This window comes from Lontra canadensis, unplaced genomic scaffold (genome assembly GCF_010015895.1).
Source record: "Lontra canadensis isolate GAN:19392208 unplaced genomic scaffold, GSC_riverotter_1.0 scaffold225, whole genome shotgun sequence".
NCBI lineage: Eukaryota > Metazoa > Chordata > Mammalia > Carnivora > Mustelidae > Lontra > Lontra canadensis.
Window position 1 is genome coordinate 297,282 of NW_022631219.1, and position 27,564 is coordinate 324,845.

The 27,564-nt window shown below is 43.4% G+C and overlaps 1 protein-coding gene across 3 annotated transcripts in view; it reads right to left on the minus strand.

The window, feature by feature from the left end:
• Positions 1-27,564, minus strand: part of VPS53 (VPS53 subunit of GARP complex) — a 133,056-nt gene that overhangs the window by 25,165 nt on the left and 80,327 nt on the right. For all 3 annotated transcript variants that reach the window (XM_032849368.1, XM_032849370.1, XM_032849369.1), the window contains 4 exons: positions 19,092-19,334; positions 16,039-16,186; positions 10,558-10,640; positions 9,314-9,392 (listed from right to left, as the gene is read on the minus strand). In XM_032849368.1, coding sequence (XP_032705259.1) covers positions 9,314-9,392; positions 10,558-10,640; positions 16,039-16,186; positions 19,092-19,334 — 553 coding nt within the window. The remainder of the gene's footprint in view (positions 1-9,313; positions 9,393-10,557; positions 10,641-16,038; positions 16,187-19,091; positions 19,335-27,564) is intronic.

Consider the following 27,564-nt stretch of genomic DNA (forward strand, 5'->3'; position numbering starts at 1 on the left):
ACAGGCCATGCCAGTACAGATCCACGTTTGTAATATATGTGAAAAGATCTGATTTGCTTTAATACCTTAGCCAGTTATGACTCTACTGGTCAAATTAAAAGAAGTATTACCAAAAACAAAGTAGATTTGTGAGTTTAAATTTAAGTCAGCTTAATGACATAGGAAAACCATTTAAGCTGCTGGAGAACAATGAAAGTTAATGTTGGTTTTACTATTTAAAAAAGAAAAATCTGCAAAATGTAATTAGCAATGACTCCATCCAGTCACTACCTCAGATGGGTTGATGCTGGCCGTCACCCATCCCAGATGACTTAAGGTTTGAGCTGTAACCTGAATGGCCCAAGATACAGACATAAGGACCCACCATAGGCAGGTCCCTTTGCCTGGCACTCTGCATACATCACCTCATTTACTATTCACACATGAGCTCATTGGGTTCTCACACCAATCTTGTAGATGACGAAAGTAAAAAAGCTTAACGAGGTTAGGTAACTTGCCCCAAGTTACACAGCTGGTAAATGACAGGACAGAGACAACAAGTCTGTCTAAAGCCCAAGCATTACAGTACCAGGCTGTTTCCTAGATGCTTGTTTTTAAAAAAAAGGAACAAAAACACTTGATGTGCCTTAATGCAAGGTAAGCCTTATTTCTCAGGGATATGCTAATGAAATATACAGTGACCAAGCAAAGATCTCTTCCAAAAAAGGCAACAAAAAGTAGCTTGTACTAGAGGAACAAACATCATGAAAAGCCATCAGTAGGAATAAAAGTCCAACTTTTCCAGGTAAACTCTGCATTTGACAGTTAAAATTTACCCTGCCCTACTTAAAAAAGGTTTTCCTTTTGTGCTTTTTGTTTGCGTGGGGTTTCATAGGACTGTTCCTGTATAAACAAGAAAAACAGTTTGCCAAAGAAGCTGTGATTAAGATACAGGAATCACAGAAACAGCATGCAAGGAAATGATCGCACTAAGGTACAGAGAGAGACTGTGGGGCCAGGGCCACAACCCTGGTTTCTGCTACCTGAGGAGCAAGCATGTGATGGATGCTAGTTACCACTTTACAGGGAAGGCCCGGGAGATAATCACTTCCCAGCGAGAGCCCACTGCAGCAGAGAATTCTGACCAGTCCACCAATCAGAGAACAGAGCTCTGCAATCAGTTTACTTTGGACCTTGTTTTTCTCCGTTGCTGTATGAAGCTTGGAGAGAGGCCTCTCCTGAGAAGCTACTTTTCCTCAAATTCAAATTCCTACCTATTCATTTTGAGCATGGAACTAGAGATAGAGAACACAGACTGACACACGTGGATTCTGGGGCTATTTCAGACAATCGGAGTCTACTGGTGTGGTTTAGGCTGCCGGGCCACTGGGCCCCAAGGACAGTCCTTGCCCAGGCAACTCAGAGGCACTCAAACGCCTGTCTGGGCTACTTTTACTCCTGCAACAAGCATCTGATGTATTTATAGGTACCTCGTGCGTGCACAGCAGTGGATTGAGCACTGCGTGGGAATTAAAAAGGGAGAAGGAACATTTTTTTGAGCACCTGTGTGATCATGCATCACGTGGTTGACATTTTCACATTAACTTATTGCCTATAACAATACAGTAAAGGAGGTAATATTACTCCTGCTTTACAGATAAGACAGACTTGAGGATAAGACATGCTTTGCCTAATGAAGCATAACTGGTAAGTTAGCAGGGCTGAGGTCTAGAAGTTGGTACATCTAACTCCAGAGTCCATGCTCCTTCCACTTTACCATGCTGCTTTCCAAAAGTGTTACCACCCTAAATGAACTTGACATTAGCTGAAGGCATCGGAGCAAGCAAAATTTACGTATGAGGCTGCAGGTTGCAGCTGACTTGGTGGTGGTGATGGCAGTGACAGGAGGAAGACACACGTTCCTTAACTTTAAGGGGAAAATCAAGAAGATCCAGAATAGAAAGCAGAGTAATAAAGGCTTTAAGAAGATAAATATATGTATTTTTTACTCACTACTAGGCCAATAGAAAGGTAAATTTGTACAACATTTCTCTTTTTAAGATTTATTATTTTAGAGAGAGAGAGAGAGCGAGTGCATGCAAGCAGGGGTGGGAGGGAGGGCAGAGAGGAAGCAGACTCTCCGCTGAGCTCCCCGAAGGGCTCCAGCTCCCAAGAGGGAGATCATGGCCTGAGCTGAAACCAAGAGTTGGATGCTTAACTGGCTGAGCCACACAGGCACCCCTGTACAACATTTGGTACAACAATCTCTACCAAAAATTTTAGCATTTTACATAGCTTTGATCTCTGCATTGTCTTTAGGACAATCTGATGTTAGTAATTATGAATGTTTAGAAAATACCCACATAGTCATCCACATATGTGAGGCGGTCTATTGCCAGACTGTTTTTTTTAAGATTTTACTTAATTTTTCTGATGTTCTTACCATATAGCTTATTTATTTTTTTATTATGTTCAGCTAGCTACTATATAGTACATAATCAGTTTCTGATGTAGTGTTCAGTGATTCATTAGTTATGTATAACACCCAGTACCCTCCTCAATACCCATTACCCTGTTATCAATCCCAAGATTTTACTTATTTGAAAGACAGAGAGCAAGACAGCATAAGCAGGAGTGGGGCTGAGGGTAAGGGAGAAGCAGGCTCCCGGCTGAGCAGGGAGCTCAATGCGGGACTCTGTCCCACAGGACCTTGGGATCATGACCTGGGCTGAAGGCAGGTGCTTACCTGACTAAGCCACCCAGGCGCTCTGCCAGACTGTTTTTAAATGTAAATAATTGGAAATAATTACCAAAAGTGAGTTGATCACATACATTTTAAGGGAAAGAGTACATTAGAATACTTAAAATGAGGAAACCTGGAGTCTGCCAGTCCAGAGTTCTAATACTGTCTGTCCAACCAGGTTAAGTTACCCAACCTCTCTGAACCTCGGTTTTCTTGGCTGTAAAACTGGGATGATAATATCTATAATCCATACAGTTACTGAAAGATGACACATGGAGTGCTCTTAACATAGTGCTTGACAGGTATTAATTCCATGGTAAATGTTAACCTACTGTTACTATTTAAACAACAAATACTCTGTACTATGGAAAACTATGCAATCACTATAAATTACTGTAGCTCTGAATTGAATGACACAGAAAATTATTAAAACCTGCTAAATGGGAAAAAAGTTATGAAAGAGCAAATACCGTATGAACTTATATTTTTAAAATATATGCATAAAAAGACTAAAATAAATCTATTAATTATGAGTTATTTAAATTTTCTTCTTTTAAAAAATTTGTATTTTTTACAATGAAGGTGATATGTTTTGGTCATAATGAAAAAGGAATCTCTTGGGGAGCCTGGGTGACTCAGTGGGTTAAGCCTCTGCCTTCGGCTCAGGTCATGATTTCAGGGTCCTGGGATAGAGCCCCGCATTGGGCTCTCTGCTCAGGAGGGAGCCTGCTTCCCTCTCTCTCTCTGCCTGCCTCTCTACCCACTTGTGATCTCTCTGTCAAATAAATAAATAAAATCTTAAAAAAAAAAAAGAATGTAAAAAACTTAAAAAAAAAAAAAAGGAATCTCTTCTATAAAAAAAGAAGGATATGTTTTGATTGTAAGTGGAAAAGTGAACTTGAGGGAGCCCGATGTGGGGCTTGATCCCAGGACCCTGGGATCATTGCCTGAACCCAAGGGAGACGCTTAATGGACTGAGCCACCCTGGAGCCCCTTGAGGATTAACCATAGAGTTCTGTGGGCCTCCTGAAATAGATCTACATTTTAATGACTGAGGAAAATGAGAACAGATTTGAGGACTGTTCTAGCTATTTCAAAATGTCTTTGGGGGATAGTAACGCAGCCTCCTAAATTAGTACATGTTCACAATCTTAAAACCTAATAGAATAGAAATTACATGCCAAACTGTAAGGAAATTTAATTTGTTCAGTTTCTTTTCTTCTTTTTTCCCCCCCCAAGACTACCATTAATGGACAAAAGGCAAAGTGTGTTTGATGTTGGACAGAGAGATTCTTTTAACCTAGTGATGTGAGAAGCCCTAGGAAGAAGGACATAGTGAGGAAGGTACCATGTGACCAATGGTTTCTTTTTAAGGAAGACACAGAACTTTTTTAAAAATCCTACTTAAAAAGCCTAATTACAGTAGCTAATTGCTAAGGATTTATAGAATTTACATTTAAAAGACAGAACTTCATATTTCCACTAAGGCATCCCAAGCAATTGCCTTTTCAAGAATCAAGAGACTTGGTTTTATTTCTGGCTTCCCTGTTATAAGGTTACATGGCTTTGGGCATATTATGAAAAAGAAAATAAACGCACTAGAATGACAGTTCGTTGCTTTTCAGGGAGAAATATCCAGACTAGAATACTTGGGTTGGCCACTCAGTCCCTTTTCTCTCCTGTAGGAAAGCCATGGTGTCAGATCGAGAAGGGCTGAAGACGAATCTCAAACAGGATGCTTGTGGATGCTTGAAGAGCTCGTGATCAGGGAAGCATGATTATTTACATAAATCCAGCAATACCAGGCATACACCAACTTAGGGCCCTTCCACTTTAAGGCAAATTACTTAAGCTACTTTTGCCTCAGTTTTCACGTTTGCCAAAAGGACTTACTCTTACTCTGTATGTATGGCATCGTACAATCCTCCATAGAGAGACCTGAATTTAAATCCTGGCTCTCCCACCTGCTAGCTAAGAGATTTGGAACAAGGGACTTGACTTCTCTGAGTAAGCAACCTTACCTGAGAAAGGAACAAGGAAATAATACAGGTACCTTGTAAATTTATTGTCAGAATTGAATGAGATACTCCATTTGGGTGCTGATTCCTGGTAAAGTGCTCCACAAATAATAACTTATTACCATCTCGAACTCATCTAAGAAAATAAAGCAATATGGGAGGGAAAGCAGACTGAAAGGTCATTTTGACATAATTTACCCACAACATTACTGTAATCTCAAAGTCAGAACTTCAGAGAGACCATTAAACTCTTTTTCTTATTTCACTTCCGCCATATGGGCCTGGCCTGTTTAAGGCTGTTCCTGTGTATTTCTACCAAGCTGTGCCACTCTGTTTTCCTCTCCTTTTCCAGCAGCAGGGCTCTTGTCTATAGTTGGGGAGCTAATAGCTAGATGTGGGCATTTCCTATTTCTGACCTGCCTTCAATCAGCTACAGGATGCTACTTGTTAAAGTAAAAAGCCCTGGGGCACCTGGGTGGCTCAGTCCTTAAGCGGCTGTCTTCAGCCCGGGTCATGATCCAGGGTCCTGGGATTGAGCCCCACATCGGGCTCCCTGCTTAGTGGGAAGCCTGCTTCTCCCTCTCCCCCTGCTTGTGTTCCCTCTCTCGCTATGTCTCTCTCTGTCAAATAAATAAAATCTTCAAAAAAATAAAAATAAGAAGCTCTTTATTGGGACGCCTAGGTGGCTCAGTGGGTTAGTGTCTGTGTTTGACTCGGGTCATGATCTCAGGGTCCTGGGATCAAGCCCAGCATCGGGCCCCCTGCTCAGTGGGGAGTCTGCTTCTCCATCTGCCTGCCACTCCCCCTACTTGTGCTCTCTGACAAATAAATATTAAAAACTTAAAAAAAAAAAAAAAAGGAGCCCTATTACTGAGTACTATCAAGGAGCACCATATCTTCAACAGCCCTTGTATGCACCTAAACATTTCAATCTATGATCCTGCCATTTCCTATAACAATACTCTATGTCTACCAGCTCGATCCTAGGGTCATCTATATCTCACTTTGTCACCATTCTTTGGTCAAATGGGTGTCCCCAAACTTTAGTTCTTTCTTCTTCTTGCCCTCTTTACCTTCCAAGTCATTCAGGGAATACTACGTATGTTAAGCTATGCCTTGGAGATCCAAAAATGAATAGACACAGCCCTAAAGCTGTTCAAAGCTTAACAGGGGAGACAGCTATAACAAAATAGAGAGGCAGTCTAGGTATGTGGTGTTTTTAGGGAGAAGAACACTGTGGGTGAGACAAAAAAAAGTGGTGTCACTGCAAGAGATCTATTATTATTATTATTATTATTATTATTATTATTTGAGAGGGAGAGAGAGAAGGGGTGGGAGGGACAGAGGGAGAGGGAGAGTAGAGGGAGAGAGAGAATCTTAAGCAGGCTCCACATCCAGTGTGGAGCCCAACATGGGGCTCGCTCTCATAACCCCGAGATCAAGAGTTGGATGCTTAAGTGACTGAGCCATCCAGGCACCCCTGCGAGAGATCAAAATAGCCAAAACAATCTTGAAAAAGAACAAGGAGGATTCATATTTCCTGATTTTAAAGCTTGCCACAAAGCTACAATAATCAAAACAGTGTGGTACTGGCATAAGGACAGACACAGAGATCAATGGAATAAACAGAAAGTCCAGAAATAAACCTGTATATCTATTGTCAACTGATTTTTGACAAGAGTGTTAAGACCATCCAATGGGTAAAGAATAGTCTTTTCAACAAACGGTACTGCGGTGGCTATAAATCTACATGCAATGGAATGAAGTTGAATCCTTACTTCACACCATATACAAAAATTAATTCAAAATGGATTGAAGGCCCAAATGTTAAGAGCTAAAACTATAAACAGCCTACAAGAAAATACAGGTATAAGTCTTTGTAATTCTGGATTAGGCAATGGTGTCTTATATACCAAAAGTATAGCACCAAAAGATAAAATACAAAGATTGGACTTCAACAAAACTAAAAACTTCAGTGTTTCAAAGGACATAATCAAGAAAGTGAAAAGACAACCCACAGAAACAGAGAACATAATGGAGCAAATCATATATCTGGTAAGGGGTCTAGTATTCAGACTATAAAGGAACTTCTACAACTCAACAAAGAGACAACCCAATTTAAAAATGGGCAAAGTGGATGCCTGGGTGGCTCAGTTGGTTAAGCCTCTGCTTTCACCTCAGGTCATGTTTCCAGGGTCCTGGGATCAAGTCCCGCATTGGGCTCCTTGCTCTGTGGGGAGTCTGCTTCTCCCTCTCCCTCTGTTGCTTGTGCTCTCTCTGTCAAATAAATAAACAAATTTAAAAAAAAAAATGCCACTTCCTCAAGAAGACCTTCTTCGCTTCCCTACTTGATATGAACAGAGAGATGAACGCTCTCCTCTTTTAAAAGAGGGCACATTTTGTACTTTTCTTACAGTAGTGATTTTCCCATACCTTATACTGCTGTTATTTGAGCAGTCCTCTCATCTCACACATCTCTTACCCCACACTTTCCGAAATCTAAGCACCTTGGGGTGAGGTCCATGTCTTTCCCAGCTTTGCAGTTCCCAGCACTGTGCTGGGTAGAGTCCGAACTGAACTGCCCAACTAGCGGCAAAAATGATGGAATTGGGAGACAAAAATAAGTATTATTGCAACACAAGTTTTAAGAAGTCCTAAAGAAACCACACAAAACAGGACACAGGCACAAATAACTAAGTGTGTGTTGAATCAATCTGTGAACACTTGGCTTGTTTATATCTGGTCATTTTCATCACATGGATCTCATTTCACTAGAACTCCAGAAGACTCAGACAAAGAGTAATGGTCTCCCAGCTGCTGCGTTCCCTAGTCTGTGGTTTTCCTATGATATAAACAAAAGATTCTGGAGGTATGGTCTCTGTTAATATTTGCTGGTGTGGGTCTGGGGGAGAAATGGGTGGTGGTGAGGGGGGAGTGTGAGGGAAATCCACTAATGAACTGACAGTTCATATAAGCAGCACCTGGAGTGTTAAACTCCCCTACAACTGTTATTTTACTGAGAAAAAAAAAATCCACTCTTCCTTTGGTAAATGTAAAATTCTTTTACCAGCTGCATTCTGATCTAAAGTGTGTGGCAGTCCAGGAGAGATGACAGCTGGAACAGATCCCATGCGGACACAGTGAATGCCCACCGGCAGCTAGGGCATAATCAGAGACCAAAGAATGAATCTTCAGAGCCACGTTCCTTTAAGAAAATGGGTTAGCCTCAATTTGCCTGCTCACATGCTACTCATAAACACTGAGAATCCTGGAAATACACATCCACATCTGATTGGTGGGAGGATCAATCTTTTGAATCGAAACTCTGTGACATCAGCAATTCAGGACTCCCCACTTAGCTTCGTAAAACCCTGCAGCTTAAGCTTTGGTTTTCATCCTATTTTTGTTAAATATTTACAACCTACTACAAAACTAAATTCAGACCAAATGTGTGCTTACACAACCTGTGACACGGCCACCCCTCCTGACCGGAGGGAAAGAGCAGCAACATGGATTGGCACCAGGCCGGTCATTTTCTTCATGCCCCGTCCTTGCAACACTGGGGGGCGAGAGCTGCATTTCACGTACTGATGGGTTCACCCGGGCCCACAGAGGTTAAGTTGTTTGCTCAATAGCCCCAGAGGAAGAATGAGGAGAGTTCGGTCCATCTGACTCCAAAGCCAGTGTTTTTTCCACTGTACTCTGCTACTGTCCAGTGGGTTCCAGAGAAGTTCTTTCTCTAGAAGACTGCTACAAGAGTCTGATACCTCGAGAACAGGCACTGGCAAACTTTTTCTGTATAGGGCCAGTCAGTCAGTATTTTAGGCTTTTTGAGCCATATGGTCTCATGACTGACTTACCCATTAAGCGTTTCTGCCATTGTAACACAAAAGCACCCACAGATAATATATACATGAATGAGCATGGCTGTGTTCCAATAAAAAACTTATTTAGTTTGCTGACCCCTGCTCTAGAAATTCTAGTGTAGACAGCTTCATGTTATTTGGATTAAAGAATCAAGAAAGAACTGCCCATTTCCAACTTAATTAATCAATGAACAAGAGAGTCTTCCATAGGCTGTATGGTCGATGCAATTCAGGAATTTGGGTCCTTTTAGGAAGAAAAGGGTGCATCAAAGCCGAACAGTAACATAAGGCAGCATGTGTTCCAGGAAGGGACGGAGCCTGACCGATTCGCCACCATGACAGCCCGAAACCAAGGTCCACAATCTGATCAAATATTATTGTGCTGATACTGGAGCTCAGAAAGAGTAAGAAGTTACTGCTGTAAGCACTAACAAAAACGCCCATTCTGGTGAGACCCCTTTAAGGTTTTTCACATGTGTCAGATGCTCAACAAAGACCTACCAAGCATACCTACTCCCTGTCTTATTCTCAAAGGACAAGCAACTGGCCTAACGCACAAGATAAACTCATCTCCTAGAGGACTTCTGGTCTCCTCCCAGCTGACACTTGAAGCAGTGAAGAACCCGAAGAAGCCACCGGCCAGGGATGATAGCAAGCACCTGCAGTCACTCTTGGAGGTCTAAGAAGAAGCGCTTCCCCAACCTCACCTTGCTCATGGCAGTCAGGGCAGGATCGCAGGCAGCATCCAGATCTTGGACCAACAACTGGATGCTGCTAGAGATGACACTGCAAATCAAACAAATTACCGTGGTCATCACTTAATAATTTTTTAAAATTTTATTTATTTATTTAACACAGAGAGAGACAGTGAGAGAGGGAACACAAGCAGGGGGAGTGGGAGAGGGAGAAGCAGGCTTCCTGCTGAGCAGGGAGCCCGACGGCAGGGCTCGATCCCAGAACCTTGTGATCGTGACCTGCGCTGAAGGCAGATGCTTAATGCCTGAGCCACCCAGATGCCCCGGAGGTCATCACTTTAAAGAAATAACTTTTTGAATGACTAACACAGCCCCTGCCAAATCTTTTAGGCACCCATATCAAAATCAGTTTCATCATTTCATCAGAAAAACTCGAGTTTGCTTTCAAAAAGGAATGGATGACAACGAGGAACGTCTTGGCTCTTCATTCTTGCTTGCATGTCCTGGTCTTATTTGGGTGTGTCCCCACTGAGTCAGGTCGAAAAATTTCACGGCTAGTCTCCCTAATCACTCCACTCAGAATCCCTCCTTCACTTCTTTCTCTAAAGGCACCTGTTCATTCAAAATGTTTAAATGAGAACTTGGGGGGAAAAAAAAAAAAGCTGGGAAAAGGAGAGGAAATGACCTAAGAAGAGAATCTTGATTTTTCCTTAGTAATGGCCTACCTTAATCTCATTTACCGATCACAAAAAAATACTGCAAGGCAACACTAGTGAAAGAGCTATTTTGAGAAGGCTTTATAGTTCGAACTTCTTGGACAGACACCCTCTACCCCAACCATCCCCCTCCCCCCACCTGGCTAAAATCAAGTTGCTCACACTTTGTGTTCTAAGACACTGAAGGTGGAGCTGGCCCTCTGTAGATTTGGGGTGGCGTGGGGGGCAGACAGAAGGCCTTGGACTTGACCTTCCTGCAGGGATGGTCAAGGGAGGATTTCTTCTCTTTCGTTATTCTAGATAGGGCAACAATAAAGACCCTGTAAGCTAAAAATGACTGCATCTGAGCAGGGCAAATGGGAGGCAGCTGCACTAGCTTCTGATGCTTCTTCTTACTGACTGCTGAAGAATAATCCTCATTCAACAGGGGGCCCTGGAAACCTCTTAGGTTCTGTGGTGGCCTAAAGCCGACAGCCCAAGACATGTTGCTTTGTGTGGGGTAAAGGGCAGGCCTTAAGCAAGTATGTGCAAGGTACGTACGTGCTGAACGTATCCATTTCTCCAGTTAGATTGATTCGTTCAATCAGACTTACATCAACTTTTTCCTTGAGTTTTTCTTCTAACTATTAAAAATGAGAGAAAAACATGCTTAACAATGATCCAAAGGAGTATCATCATAAGAGCATGTAATATTTACCGAGTTTGATGATTCAGGTACAATTCTGGGCACTTTTCATGTCCTAACTCACTTCATTCTCACAACCCCATGAGGTAGATTCTACTATTATCTTCATTTTACAGAAGAGAAAATGGAGGTGTGACAGCAGGGCCAGGAGTCAAACTTCCTCCAGAACCTTTACCCTTTCGCCCTGGGCTGTACTTGTCTCTTATGACACACTGACAATTCATTTCATTAATTTAAAAAAAAAACCCAGTTTTCAGGATCCTCCCTGCTCCATGAACTAAATGCAGGCTCGCTCACCAGTACTGGAAGCCTCTGGCGGTGAGCGGTAGTAAAACCAGTTCAAATATTCACTGAGTGCTACGACGGGCCACCCACTATGTTAAGGTGTTGGGGATACCGAGGTAAACAAAAGAAACACAGTCTGCCTTCGTCAGCCTACAGCCAAACAGAGAAACACTGGCCACGCTCCCAGCCGCCTCAAAGAAAAAGACAACTGACCAAGAATCGTAAACATCTCAAAGCATCCCGGGAACTGAATCACCCAACACTCCCAAAGCCATTGATTACACAAACTCAAGAATAATGAGTATTTTGTCTTAAATTTAAAAATGCTCTTAGGGGTGTGTAAATTCATGTAACTTTTCAGAAGGGAATTTGTTTAAAAAGCAGAAATGTAAATACACACACTCTTTAAAACAGCAATTTCACATCTAGAAATAGACTTCGACGAGAATGAGTATGATATACAAAGATCCCCGAGTACTCTTTGCAGCATTCATGAATTCAACCACAATTTTCAGAAAGCCTGTTTTGTGCCCAGCTCTGCAACAAGAGTATATATGAGTTACTAAGTGAACAAAACAGAGAAGATACTCTTTCCATGAAGCTTCCATTCTGATCTTGTTTATGTTAGTGACAACTGGAAACAATCCACATGCTTGTAAGGGACCGATGAAGCAAATTACAGTAAAGGCTTTCAAGGCTTCAACTCTTCAGTGGCCTTTTCCTGTTACACTGAAAATAAAATCCAAACTTTCTAACTATGATTTGGGTTCTGTCAGGCTCTCTGGCTCACATCTTCTTCCCCCCTTGCCTGTTTGGCTTCACTTTGTGCTGTAACTTAAGGTCCTGGAACATACCAAGTTCACACACACCTCCTCAGGACCTTCATACTTCACACTTCCTACTTTGTCTTCCTGAAACGCTCCTTGCTCACCCTTCCTAACCGGCTTCCTTGCTTTGCCACTCCCCACCTCCCAACCCTTCCACACTCCTCACCTGACAGTCTCCTTTGCCCACCCTCGGTCTCTGCTTCAATATCACCTCTCCTCAGAGACGCCCTCCTTGACCAGCTACTTCAGTAGACAACTCCCTACCTAGGACTCACCACAAAATTGAAGTTACATCTTGGCTACTTATTACTGTCTTGGCTCCTCCTTTAATTATTTAATTTTATATACTAAAAAACTATCTACTTTGTTCACTACTGTTAATTAACGCCAAATACAGTGCCTGGTCCTTACCACAGTAAGTGCTTCCTGAAGAGCTGTTGGATGAAGGAACGCAACAACAGGTGTAAAAGTGTTACACAATTAATGAGCCGATATGATAATTGGTATTGTTTAAGTTTTTATTTTCCAATTCTTGTCTCTGGTTTCTCCTTCCATTTCTTTTTGCCCTCTTCCTGCAATTTTTTTCCTAAGGAAACTGGATTGTTTGCTCTCTAGAATTTCCCACAGGTTGGATTTTGTTGATTGTATCCATGAGGTATTAATTAACATGTTCCTCTGTTCCTTGTATTTTCTGTAAATTGTAATTTGATGTAGAAGCCTGATCAGATTCAGGTTCTTCTCACGCTCTCTCTTTTTAAAAAACCTATTTCATGATGGTGTTGTGCGCTTTTTTTTTTTTTTTAAAGACTTTACTTATTTATTTCTTATGGAGAGAGAATGAGAGAGCACAAGCCGGGGGAGTGGAAAGCAGAGGGAATATCCAGTTCCCTGCTGAGCAAGGAGCCCAATGAGGGACTCGATCCCAGGACTGTGATCAGGACTTGAGCCAAAGGCTGAGAGGCTCACCTGACTAAGCCACCCAGGCATCCTGGTGTTGTGTACTTTTATTAGGAGATACATGATGCTTGTCTCTTTTTTGTAATGTCAGCAGCCATGGATGGTCAATGCCAGATCCCTTATTTCATTAGGAGATATAAAAGAATGATATTCTAATTCTTTTCTTCTTCATTTATTAGCTGAAATTTTGCTATAAAGAGGTATTTCCTGGCGCCCCGGGTGGCTCAGTTGGCTAAGCGTCTGCTTGTCCTCCCTCTGCCCTGCTTGTGCTCTCTGTTTCACTTAAATAAACAAAATCTTAAAAAAGAGAGAGAGAGAGAGATTTCCCATTGTCAATGATTTCCTTAATCTGAGTATAAGTTCAATAGGAAAGAAAGGTTAAGAACTTTCCCTTTATTTACCAGTATTCAATTCATAACAGTGGTTTCTTAGGCTCTTCGAAGATACTAAGTGCACTAAGAAAAGAGAAATCATCAAACCACATGGATATAAACATATCTGATGTTTCCGGTGCGTTGCAGTTAACTTCTCATTGATGTTTATACAGCCCACCTCTGACCAGCAGAGCTTATTCCTTGGCTCCTGTGTTAGGTTCTTAGACTGCTCTCACAAATCACTACAAAACGTGGTGGCTCAAAACAGAAATTTATTCTCTCATAGTTCCAGAAGCCAGAAGCCCAAAATAAGGTGTTGGCAGGGTTGGTTCCTTCTGGAAGTTCTGAGGGAAAAACTAATCCACACCTCTCTTCTATCTTCTGGTTGCTGGCAATCCTTGGTGTTCCTTGGCTTATAGGCACATCACTCCAATCTCCGCCTCTATCTTCATGTGGCCTTCTTCCCTGTGTCGGTTAGATCTCCCTTTCCTAAGGATGCCAGTCATTGGATTTTAGTCCTTGGATTGCATTAGGGTTCACCCTAAATGCAAGATAATCTCTTGTTGAGATCCTAACTTGATTACAGCTTCAAAGACCCTATTTCTGAATAGGGTCACATTTACAGGTACTGGGAGTTAAGACTTGGACACATCCACACATCCTTTTATACAAGAAGCCCATTATGGCTCCTGAATCCCTCTGAAATGACCATCACCATCTTTGATATTTTTCTTGCTTTTTGCACGACATGATGCTCCACGCTCACCTTGTACATCTCCTCTCCCAGACCCACAATTACTCAATTCTCTAGGAATCTCTGGTTTCTTTTAGGGGACAATGGTATTTAGAGATCACAATATAGGTGCTAAGAATGACTTTTTTTTTTTTTTAAGATTTTATTTACTTGACACAGAGAGAGAGAGAGAGATCATACGTAGGCAGAGAGGCAAGCAGAGAAAGAGGGGGAAACAGGCTCCCCGCTGAGCAGAGAGCCTGATGCGGGGCTTGATCCCAGGACCCTGAGATCATGACATGAGCCGAAGGCAGAGGCTTAACCCACTGAGCCACCCAGGTGCCCCTAAGAATGACTTTTATGATCAGTAAAAATAATCTTCACTAGGGACACCTGGGTGGTTCAGTCAGCTAAGCATCTGGGATTGAGTCCCAAATCGGCTCCTTGCTCATCGGGGAGCCTGCTTCTCCCTCTGCCTCCTGCTGCCCCTGCTTGTGTGCACGCTCTCTCTCTCTGACAAATAAATAAAATCTTAGAAAAAAAACTTCACTAAATAACAAAAAAACTGGCTACATCTATCATGAGTCATCAAAATGATCTTTGATCTACTAGTACTTCTAAAACTTTTAAGAATCTGTTGTAGAAAAATAACGTAAAACATATTAGATGTTCTTTGTAGGAGTACTTTAGAAGCAAAATCCTGAAACAGCATAAACAATTATGAGGGATACTGTGAAATAATTAATGGTATTATCCCTTAATGAAATATTATGTAACAATTAATAATGCTGCTAATGAAGACTATAGAAACAGGAGAAATGCTAGTGCTGTGATGTTAATAAAAACAACAAAGGGATATGAGACTGAACTAAGTTAAGATAATAGCATACAAAACTATGTTCATGAAAAAGGACTGAAAGAAGTACTCCAAATTGCTAATATGATTATGTGATGGTGATGGGATTAAGAGTCATAATTTTTATGTTTTTCCCCCCTTTGGTTCCACGGTCATTTTACCTTTTAATTTTTTAAATTATTTATTTATTTATTTACTTAATTGAATTTTATTTTTAAAATACTCGTGTGTGTGTGTGTGTATGCGCGCGCACACGCGTGTGCACCTTCCTTTTCTGCACACATCCAAAACAGTTAAATAGATAGCGTTTCTTCAACACCAAACTCTGGGACCTCTGTCTTAGAGGTCCTCACAGACACTGCTGTCCTGCCCTGGGAGTTCTTGGGGCTAAAGGGAGTACTGTCTTTGACTCCAAGGCCAAACCTTGCCAAATCATTCCCTGTGTGATTCAGTGTGACCACATCCCCACAGAGAGCAAGCTACTGCCTCTGGCTGGCTTAACCTCAACTGTGAAGCTTTGGGGGGAACACTTCTTATTTTGGCCTCCTGTATTCGTGCCCTGGCTCACAGGCACTCCGAGCTGTACTGTCTGAACCATCACTTATCACTACCTTCCTGTGATCCAGACATGTGTAAATAATAAAACCGAAGAGGGGGCAAGAGCACAACCTTCTCTAGTTCTTTTCCTTCTCTTGGCCTTAGGTGAATTCCAGCCTGAATGTGAAAACGAACTTCTAATCCCACGTTGGAGGCTAAGTGAAAAATTCTTCTGGGTCTTCCTTCTGCTAATGGGGAGCTCCAGGAGCAGCATCACCCTTTCCTGCTTCACAGTTCCTGAACGTCAGCATCCAAACAATGGTTGTTGGTTTAGGCAGACTGGGAATGCTGTGTACATTTCAGGAGACGCATAAAAGCCCAAAGGATTTTGCTTAGCCTCGTAACACTTCTGAGAACGGAGTCACTGGCTGTGACTCATCGCTACCAGTGGCCGGGTCCTAGCATCAAGTCTGTCACTGCTTTTCTCATAGGGGAGACAGTTCGACTGACCTACTTTCAAAAGGGCATGTCCTCTGAGCAGCTGAAACTAGCCTGGGGAGGAGATCGGTCAGACTTTCTTCCCTGGTCTCCTTTTAACAAGGCTCTGCTGTAAGATGGCTGCCTGGACCGTCTGCTGGCTGCTGCAGTTTTCCTCTATGACCAACCAATCTGCCCAAGGCTGTACATGGCTTGTGAGGGACCACACTTTTACCTACTGAGTCAGGAGGCCCAGATGGTTCTGGAAAAGGCAGTGGCGGGCAGCTCACCTGCTGGGTGGTGGCCAGACAGTATTCGGCTGTGCTCAGGATACTGCAGATGAGGCAGAGCTCCTCGAGCGTGAACTTGGCTACTTCCGAGCCTTCCTTCTCCTTAAGGAGGCTGCTGATGGTCAGCCCTCCACTGCTGCTTGTGGTTCTGAGGAAGGGGAACAGGAAGTGGTTAGGAGGGGGCTTCTCATTAGCTTCCTGAACTGGTAACTGCCCATCTTAAGACAAAGAAAAGGAGGAAGGAAAGGCTGGACATGGCCCAACAAACCCACATACAATGAGCCTTTTCCTACTGACCTTACCTTGACTATCATCTGTTTAAGTTCTCTGACCATCAGGAGCAGGAAGAAACAATTCCAACAGTGAGCCAGTGACCAGTCATAGTAACTATGAGGACCTGGATACTTGCAGAGAAGGCTGCTGAGTGGCCTCTGCTTAGCCTGCCATCTCCTGATCTGGAGAGCTCATTCAGGATCATCTGTAGCATAAAGCTTGTTCCACCACTGTTTCAGGTAAGAAAATTCTGCACAGGAGTTTGTACATCGTGCTTGTGGTGGGGTACCAAGGTGAACGCTAATACATGGTTCCTGCCCAAAGCCCTGACTGCCTCCTCCCTGCCTACTGATCTAATCACGTGTTCACAAAACGTAGAAAGAGTTATAAAACCTCCTGCTCTTTCAACTGTGAGAGTCTAAGTTCTTTTCAAAGCAGACAGAATTCAGTGACATTTACCTTAAAAACATCAAAAAAATAACCTTAAAACTGCCCGGTCTTCCTTGTAGTCACAGATTAGAAAATATCTTCATTTCCAGCACTGACAAGGGTGTAAGGGTGCAGACACTCTCTTGCACTATGGGTCAGGGGCATGAAGCTGTCCAAACTTCCTGGAGGTGTATTTCACGAGCTTAAAAGACACATTCACATATTTGACCCAGTAGTTCTACTCCTGTTCAAGGATGCTTTCCTGAGTGTTATTTAAAATACTAAAGTAGTAAACCCAACCTAAATGATCAAGTAAGAGAATGGTCAGTAAGAATGTCAGAAGCTCAGTGAGGTTCTCCTGCATGCTGGATTAGCACGACATCATGAAAAGTGCTGAATGTTCTCTGCTGGCCTCCCAGATCCATTCGTTACTCTTCCCTTCCCTTCTCTGTGGCTCAGGAAACTGACCTCTACAGACTTATCACCCTGGCTCCCTGGTCCTCTGGCCTCCTGTTGGGTTCAGTCAAGTCACCAGGAGGTGACTTGCAACAAGAAGGTGGATAGGTAGGGGAGAGAGAAGTCTGAATCCTAACAAGGCCTCCGACTCCCTGTGCTTCCATGTGGGGCTGGCAGGGACTGTGGCTCTCCATTTTCTGTGTGGCAACCACTTGTCCACAGCCCCAGCTCTCAAGGGAGTTTTAAAGTAGTAACAATCACCGCCTAGTATCTGGATGCTTCAGAATCCTCTGTTGGCTCCTTTCACTTTGCCCCATTTCTGTGAATAGTTGCTTTGGTAACAATACCCTAGCTGAGTGCATCATTTGTTTCCTGCTGTGACACGTGGGGAAAATGCCGGGGGCAGGACGATGCTGAGTGAAAGCAGCAGGGTATAAAACTCCAAGCAGTACAGTCCCAATACCCTTAAATAAACAAAACCACAAAATCACACACATTATATTTATAAATAAAAAACCAGAAAAACATATACCAAAAGGTTAAATTTGTTTTCTCTGGGTGGTAAGATTATAGTTAACTTTACTTCTATCTTTCTGCTTTTCTGTGTTTTCTGAACTATAATATTTTGATGATCAGAATAAAAGTTATTAAAGAATCTTAAAAATGTTTTTATTGGGGCGCCTGGGTGGCTCAGTGGGTTAAAGCCTCTGCCTTCGGCTCAGGTCATGATCCCAGGGTCCTGGGATCGAACCCCGCATCGGGCTCTCTGCTCCGCGGAGGGCCTGCTTCCTCCTCTCTCTCTGCCTGCCTCCCTGCCTGCTTGTGATCTCTCTCTCTCTGTCAAATGAATAAATAAAATCTTTAAAAAAAAAAAGTTTTTTATCATAGTCAAAGAAATTTTCATTGGTGAAATATATCTGTTACTTCAAATCTCTGGTTAGAGCATAGGGCTTTTATTCTCTTTCCTCCAAATAATGTAAAACTCCCATATATGACACATTTTAGTGAAAATAACAGCAACTACTTTCAGAATTACTGAATTTAGCCATGGGGATGATTAAAAACACTAAATTCCAAAGCATTACTTTAGATCATAATCTACCATAATCGAAATTGCTATAGAACCAAAAATCTTTGGCTCCATGCCCAACGGGGAACCCAGTGTGGGGCCTCAATTCACGACCTTGAGATAAAATCCTAAGCTGAGATCGAGAGTCAGACATTTAACTGACTGAACTACCCAGGTGCCCCAGAACCAAAAATCTTTAAACTTTAGTCGAACAGTCATTAATTTCAATTAATAAGCAATATAGCAATATTCTAATGTCCCAGAATACAGTGAAGCCACTATAATTAGGGGCTGTGCTAGGCAACCCCCTCCCCCCAAATCCTACCATACCTTCAAACATTAGACTATATTCAACAAGACACACACCATAAGAGAGACTTTGGAATGTAATCAGATCGAGGGAAAAGCAGAATCATGCCTTCCGTGTGCTCATCATCCCAGGGTATGCTCTCATTGAATGAAACTGCCCATGCTGTTTAAGAGTGATTGCTACCACCACCTCACCTTGTTTGGCCAACAACCTATTGTTGAACCTAGATAAATTAAATACATACATAATGGAACGACTCCCTTGGGTCCACTGTGGTTAAGATCTGACCTGTGTTGGTAGCCAGTGTGGGCATTTCCTCTAAGGGTCTTGATCAGCTGTGGAATCCCATTAGAAAGGAAATAGTCTCAGACCCTCAGGAACTCAGTAAGAGTGTTTCCCTCCTTGAGACTCTTAGCAGTTCAGTAAACAATGTCAGAGGAGATTTCCTTAGATTCCCATACTTAGGCATTTTCAGAATCTTACTTCCCCACTGAGATCAGAAAGAACGGCACTCACTTGGGTAGATTGCCAGAGAGGATTTTCCAGGCATATTCTCGGAGGTACTTCTGGAAAATGGTGGTCAGGGCGATCATTGGCTCCCCAGTACTGAGTTGGGAGCACTGTACCATGCACTTCTTGTAGTAGACAAAGAGGTCAGCACAGCTGGGGAGCACGGCACCCCCTTCGTCAGTGTTGGGCTTAGGTGGCCCCTGGGCTTTGAAATCGGCCACAAACCGATCAATCAGCTCGCCAAGGTTTCTAGGAGAAAGAAAGTCTATGATGTTATTTCAAGAAACATAAAGCAAATGTGCTTGCCTGTCACAGTGAACCATTCCTAATGCTCTTCACATTTAAAGCTGGACCATTTCCATCCCTAACTTCATTAACTACCACCAGCACTCCGACAATAGCAGCAGCAAGGACATTTGGCATTTACTTGTGTGCTGCTCTATACTTTTTCCAGGCATTTCACGATCACATCTGACCCCAAGCCTCTGTGAGGGGAGCTAAGGTATTAGGGGACCCTCTAAGAGATGAAAAAATTAAGGTCTAGAAAGTTTGTCACACAATTTAGTGGCCCAGCTGAGCCTAGAAGCTACCATTTAAATGCCTGCCCTGGGGGCACCTGGGTGGCTCAGTGGGTTGGGCCGCTGCCTTCGGCTTGGGTCATGATCTCGGGGTCCTGGGATCGGGTCCCGCATCGGGCTCTCTGCTCACCGGGGAGCCTGCTTCCCTCTCTCTCTGCCCTTCTCTCTGTTTGCTTGTGATCTCTCTCTGTCAAATAAATAAATAAATAAAAATCTTTAAAAATAAATAAATAAATAAATAAATAAATGCATGCCTGCCCTGGTCCTACTACCCTATCAGCACCATCTCCCCTCTCCACAGATGAAAACCCTAAGTAACAATAGTGATCATTTTCTGAACACTTATGATGTCCCGGGCACACACCATGTCAGCACTTTATTTTTATTTCTTTTTTTATTTTTAAAGATTTTATTTATCTATTTGACACACAGAGAAAGATCATAAGTAGGCAGAGAGGCAGGCAGATAGAGAGGGGGAAGCAGGCTCCCCGCTGAGCAGAGAGCCTAATGTGGGGCTCGATCCCAGGACCCTGAGATCATGACCTGAGCCAAAGGCAAAGGCATAACCCAATGAGCCACCCAGGTGCCCACGTCAGCACTTTAGAAGCATCCTCTCACTGACTTTTCACTCACTCTTCCCAGTAACCTTACAAAGTAGATAGTATTCCTGTCCTCATTTTCCAAAAAGCAAGGAGCAGAAAAGTTAAGGACCTTGTCTGGGGTCACAGAGCAAGGGGGTAGGGGACCCGGGATTCAAAACCAAACGACCTGGCTCAAACCTCATGCTTATAACCACTCTACCTTCCCATCTCCGAAAACACAAAAAGGTTCTGATGTCAGCAAATAGTCTGCTATCATTAACCTGAATGTGCCCACGGGACGGATACCTGAGCAGGGAGAAACGGTAAAGAAGATTCTAACATTTTCCTTCTCCTTTAATGTAGTTTTTCTCCTAAAAACTTTGAGAATTGAAGGTGTAAAAAATCTTGGGAGAAGGCAGGGTGTGGCAGCCCCAGGCTTGTTGCAGGTCACGATGGTGACAAATGGTGGCAGCTGTCCCCCCATTCCCCTCTCAAACATCACCGAGTGTGCCTCAGTCATACTGAGTCACCACAGCTCGGGTCCAGCAGGGCTCTCTACTCATTGTTTCCTACACTGTTGAGCTGTACGAAGAATGGGAGGAGTCCCCACCCCTTGACATTTTATGTCTTTTTAGGTTACTGTCTCAGGCTACAGGAATCCAGCTGTGCTTTCAAAATGTATTTATATAACAGGAAGACCAAGACAAGAACCACACACAGCATCAATTAGCAGGAATAGGAGAAAATTTGACATTTTACCCAAGAGCTTTTCCTACTGAAAGTTGATTATACCCAGATGTCACCACTCGGCCCTCAAAGAACTTCAGGCCTGGGCTGGGTCCTTGTGGTGATGGGTCAGTGAGCAGGAAGGAACTCGTTAAGAACCTGGGAAAGCTGCAGGGTCACAGCCCCCTTTCCTCGCCACCTCTGCCCGCCCCACCTTGCCACCTCGCCATCTCTGCCCATCCCACCTGCACAGGGCCCCTCCACTCCAGCCCGACTCACCTTAACTGCCCCCTGCCCCATCTCTGTTCCTGACTCTGGGCCCTCGCCTGTGATGCCTGGATGCCTCCCCAGGCCAAGATGTTCCCCTTCACCTCTCCACTCATCCGTAGGCTTGGCCCAGATGGCTTCTATTCACGCCAACCCTCTGTCTCAATTTCAACTTCTGTCATCTGTGACACACTCACACTTCATTATTATTATTTTTTTAACACTTTACCCTCCAGCATAAGGATGTCAAATGTTCCAGAAACATGATGACCTTCTCCCATCCTGGGACTCTAGAAGGGCTCTCTTTTTCATTGATTTTTGGTGTAATTTCAGAAGCCTTCTTGATACAGCATTCTTGCCTGTCACTGAGGAGCTGAAGCTGGTACATAAGGTGAAAGGGGCTTGCTCTACACTAGAATCTTCTCTGATTCATATGTTATCACATGCTCTCTTGAGAATAGGGATAAGGTTTGTCACTTCTGCTCTCCCCAGGCCTACTCCTCACGCGTATGTGTGAAGCTAATCTAGTTATGTCTGTGCCCAAGACATACCAGCTGAACAGCCCCCACACTGTTTCCGAAGGATGGCAACGGAAGGGTGGGTATGTGGAGATGGGGCAGGGGCTGGTGCAGTGGAGGAGAACATGCAACAGAAAGCAAAAGGTTGCACTTGAGCCTTCTTAGGAGAGGTTCTAATCGCCAAATCTCTAGTGCCAACAAAAACAGGGGCCAGAGCTCTGAAGTGTTTTTACTTTAACCAACTTAGTCCGATTCCCCTACTAGTTGAGGTCAGGATACTTACTCCCCTTGTCTTGTGTTTCAGAGCCAATCCGATCAATCAGATCATAAATTAATCATGCTCATAGAAGATAAAGATAATTTCCACTTAAAAAATCTCTGAAGATCCTCCATATTTTGTAATCTGTCTCCCAGGTTATTTCGGACACTGTTCTCTGTGCGGATGAGATACAAACCCATCAGGGTAAGCTTCCCTCCCTTACCACACTACTCTTTGCATCTCCATGCTTCTCTGCCATATGAGACACTGGAAAATGAGTGATCAATGCGTCACAGCACAGATGGTCCAATCCAATTGATTTTCAACTAAGCGCTTCATATGTGCAAGGCTCTGGGTGCCACACATATAAGATATAAATGAGTTCAACTAAAACAACAACAACAACAAAGGTTGTCCTTTCTTCCAGGTACCAAACACTAGCCCGAGTTCTGATGAGACCTTCTTGTAAGATTACTGGAGAAAGGAGTGTGTGGCCTATCGAGCCGCTGACTAGTCATGAGGAGGTGTTTTTTAACACCACAAAATAATTACAATCAAGTAAGAGTTTATAAAGGGTCAAGTCCTGATCAAGGTGTTTCTGTGTATGGGGGTTAAGATATAGCATCGGCCCATCAGAAGCTTTGGTCTATTTGGGGAGCTAGGACCCTGAGGCTCAGGATATTTAAATTTCAAGACAGCAATAAAATCATAATTTGGCAGTACAGACGATATGAACAATTTGTTGCAGACGAAGGAAACTAGAGAAAAAATTTCGCAGCAGACTCAGATGAGGGAATAAAGGCCTGGAGTCAGAGGGGAGCACAGAACATGGTGTGTGGAAGGGGGGATGTGAGGAAGAGGGGATGTGGCTAAGGCAGAAGTCATGAACTGGAGAAGTCTGATGTACAGTCTGACTTACACAGTCCTCTGTATTCCCACAGCAAACCACTGGAAGCTTCCTGCCTTCACACCATACACCACAATCAGGGCATTAGAAATACAACGTCCTCACAATGGCCCTGAAGAGAAGGCATTCTTACGTCCATCTTGTAAATGGCGAAACTGAGGCTGAGGAAAGTAATATAGCTTGCCTTAAGTCACAGAACTCGTTGGAGCTGAAACCGGAACTTGCAGACGTCAGACTCCAAAGCCCAGCTCTACCTGCTGTACTGTGCTTTGAGTTTACAATACCCACACTACGGTGTGGATGGTTATCTTTCACCCCTGCCCCTGTGGCGTGAGCTTTCTGCCCAAGAACTGTAGAAGCATGTCAGGGAGCCATGCGAACTACTGCTGGGGGTCCCATCCTGCTGTTCAGTGAAGTGACCCAGGAAGAGAGGCGACCGCAGAACAGTTTCCGCAGAGGAACGACCAAGGCGGTGTCTTCTGGTGGGTTTGCAGTCCGCATCCCTAGCAACAATATTCGAACCAGAATGACACAGAGAAAGGAAGACAGCAGTAAGACAAAGCTGGCAAGGAGGTGAGCATGGGCAATGCCGTTTAGGATCCCCAGGAGCTTACAAAGCTTGTTAATTCAAGGATACTAAGGCTAATTTGCACCCCTTCCTCCCCTGCCCTTGGGTTGGGGCTGAGGATTTGGCTCTGGTGTGGCCAGTGGGGGTGGGGAGCCAAGGTCTGGCTTGAGCACAAATGGGAGATGGATTACACACAGGTAAGTGAAGGAAGTAAGTAAATCCATGGAATATCTAGGGAGCCAAGTTTCTCACTGCTGCAGAGTGTGGTCAGAGATGAAGGAAGGGGAAGGCAAAAATAAACCCTTTGTGTTGGATCAGAATTTGAGTCAGCATCAAAGGCTTCTGCACAGCAAAGGAAACAGTCAACAAAACCAAAGACAACTGACAGAATGGGAGGAGATATTTGCAAAAGACATATCCGATAAAGGACTAGTATCCGGAATCTATAAAGAACTTACCACACTCAACACCCAAAGATCAAATAATCCAATGAAGTTAAATGGGCAGAAGACATGAATGGATATTTCTGCAAAGATGACATCCAGATGGCCAAGACACACATGAAAAAGTGCTCCACATCACGTGGCATCAGGGAAATACAAATCAAAACCTCAGTGAGATACCACCTCACACCAGTCAGAATGGCTAAAATTAACAAGTCAGGAAATGACAGATGCTGGCAAGGATGCAGAGAAAGGGGAACCCTCCTGCACTATTGGTGGGAATGCAAGCTGCTGCAGCCACTCTGGAAAACAGCATGGAGGTTCCTCAAAAAGTTGAAAATAGAGCTACCCCACAACCCAGCAATCGCACTACTGGTTATTTACCCCAAAGATACAAATGTAATGATCCGAAGGGGAACGTGCACCCGAATGTTTATAGCAGCAATGTCCACAATAGCCAAACTATGGAAAGAACCTAGATGTCCATCAACAGATGAATGGGTAAAGAAGATGTGGTATACACATACAATGGAATACCATGCAGCCATCAAAAGAAATGAAATCTTTCCATTTGCAACAATGTGGATGGAACCAGAGGGTTCCATTATGCTGAGCAAAATAAGTCAATCAGAGAAAGACAATTATCATATGATCTCTCTGATATGAGGAATTTGAGAGGCAGGGCAGAGGGTTATGGGGGGTAGGGAAGGGAAAAATGAAACAAGATGGGATCAGGAGGGAGACAAACCATAAGAGACTCTTAATCTCAGGAAACAAACTGAGGGTTGCTGGGGGATGGGGGGATAGGGTGAGGGTAGTTGGGTTATGGACACTGGGGAGGGTATGTGCTACGGTGAGTGCTGTGAAATGTGTAAGCCTGAGGAATCACAGATCTGTACCCCTGGGGCAAATACTACATTATATGTTAATAAAAATAATTAAAAAAAAAAAGAATTAGAGTGAGCATAAACTCACAGGTTTTAATATACAAATTGGCTTAAAAATAGACACAGGTGTATATGTTTATACATGTATGTACACACACATATATTTCTTCACTCTCTCAGCTGCATGGACCTAGAAGCAGAACACTCAAGCAGTAATGAACATACCTGATGCCCAGAACTTAGTTTTTAAATATCATTCCCTGGCAAAGAAACAAGAGAGCCTGGAAAAATGGGTGATTCCTGGGCTGGGGTAGGAAAATACCAGATGAGCTGGTATATTTTATTGTGCCAAAAAGCAAGGGCCCCAGAAATGATAGGCACATACAAAAAGCATGAAAAACCAGCCTGCAGGGGTCCCGGTGGCCAAATCAGGGACAGTTTGAGCGATAGAACAATGATGGATCCTGAAAGAGAAAAAGGACATCAGTGGAAAAACCAGCGGGAAATCCAAATAAGGCCTGAGTTTAGCGAACAGAACTGTTAACTCGCTGGTGTGGTAACTATCCTGTGGTTATGTAAGACACTGACATCAGGAGAACTTGGGAGAAGGGAATATGGGAAATCTGAGCTATTTCTGAAACTTTTATGTAGGTTTAAGTTTATCCCAGCATAAACTTAAATAAAGGTAATAACGGCTATAATCCACTGAATAAAATAGGAATCCACGAGTATGTGCTGACATAGTAAGTGGGGGAAAGAGAAAGCTTTTGAGAACTAATAAATGCAGAAGAAATGATGGTATTAGAAAAAAATCATCATTCAGCAACTATCTTAGTAATAAATGATTCAGGCAAGTATCAGCGGGAAGTGAAAGATGAGAAAAGGACTGTATGATTTCAACGTTTCTCCTGACAGTTATTGTTATTAATTACTTATTAATAAAGAGAGAAGCCTGGCAGACTCCAACTAAAGAAAGTAAAATAAATGGGGCACCTGGATGGCTCAGTGGATTAAGCCTCTGCCTTCGGCTTAGGTCATGATTTCAGGGTCCTGGGATTGAGCCCCACATCGGATTCTCTGCTCAGGGGGGAGCCTGCTTCCCCCTCTCTCTGCCTGCCTCTCAGCCTACTTGTGATCTCTCTGTCAAATAAATAAATAAAATCTTAAAAAAAAAAGTAAAATATGAACTAGAGGGTATCATGCTTAGCGAAATAAGTCAATCAGAGAAAGACAACTATCATATGATCTCCCTGATATGAGGGAGAGGAGATGCAACATGGGGGGTTAAGGGGGTAGGAGAAGAGTAAATGAAGCAAGATGGGATTGGGAGGGAGATAAACCATAAGTGACTCTTAATTTCACAAAACAAACTGAGGGTTGCTGGGGGGAGGGGGGTTGGGAGAGGAGGGGTGGGGTTATGGACATTGGGGAGGGTATTTGCTATGGTGAGTGCTGTGAAGTGTGTAAACCTGGCGATTCACAGACCTGTACCCCTGGGGAAAAAAATATATGTTTATAAAAAATAAAATTTAAAAAAAAAAAAAAGTAAAATAAAAATGAACACCACAGGCTGTAGGGCAAACTGATACTGCACGGCTCCTGATGTGAATTACTGAGAAGCACTCGGCCCCACTTTTGCATAAATCATTGATCATGAGGAAACATTAGTTAAATCCAGACAGAAGGACATTCCACAAACGAGCTGGCCTGTACTCTTCAAAAATTTCAAGGTCATGAAAGATAAAGAAAGAATGAGTTGTTTATCTGGACTGAAGAGACCAAAGAGATGTGACAAGTAAATGGACCCTGTGGTCCTGGCACGGATCCTGGATCTAGAAAAGACATGACGGGGACCACCAGGGAAATGGAATGGAGTCTACAGATTAAATGGTACTAATGGATCAAGTTAACTTCCTGATGTTGACAGGTGTGCTACAGTGAGGTGGACCGCGTGCTTATTTATAGGAAACACGCACTGAAGTCTCAAGGAGTAATGGGGGCACTCTTGCCTGCAAATTGAAGAGTGTCTATGTAGAAAAATCTCTTCTCCAAGGGTCAGCCAGAGAAAATCCCTGCATTCCCAAGACGGAAAGGTATATGAACTTCCTTCTGGAACATAAACAAAAGTTGAGAAAGCCGCTTAAAGCATACAAGGACAGCTCAGCCAAATCTGCTAAGGAGATGGCTTTGGGGATATTCCTACTTCCTTCGTCCTCCCTAGGTCCCGGCTCTGCAGTCCTCCCACTGCTGTTTGGTTTTTGGCTGGCACAGGTGCTGCCAGAACTTTCTTTGGGCAGGTGGGAGGCTAGGGAGATGAGAGGGCCATGTCAGGCCCAACAGAAAGCTGGCAACACTGATCAGGACACCCAACCACTGACAAGTCTGGGACAAGAGCATCAGACGGGCAGAGCAGGCCAGGCACGGTTCCTGACTACTCGTGCCAAGTGCCAACATGTCTGCTCTTCTCAGCCTTGCCACTAATCCTGTGAGGGGAACGTTACTAACTGTGCTGGAGAGAGGACAAAGCCAACTCCGAGAGGTTAAGTACCATGCTTGAGGTCCCAGGCTAGTGAGTACAGAGTTCTGACTCAAATCCAGGTCTGTCCGGCATCCAGGCCCACGCTCTTTCCACTACACTCTGTTGGGTCTCTGTCATTGGGGAGTTTGTGAATGGTCTAAAATTTTCCTCCACTGAAGATTTTTTGAGTCAGAGCTACAAGAATGAAATAAGTACCAAAACAGTCC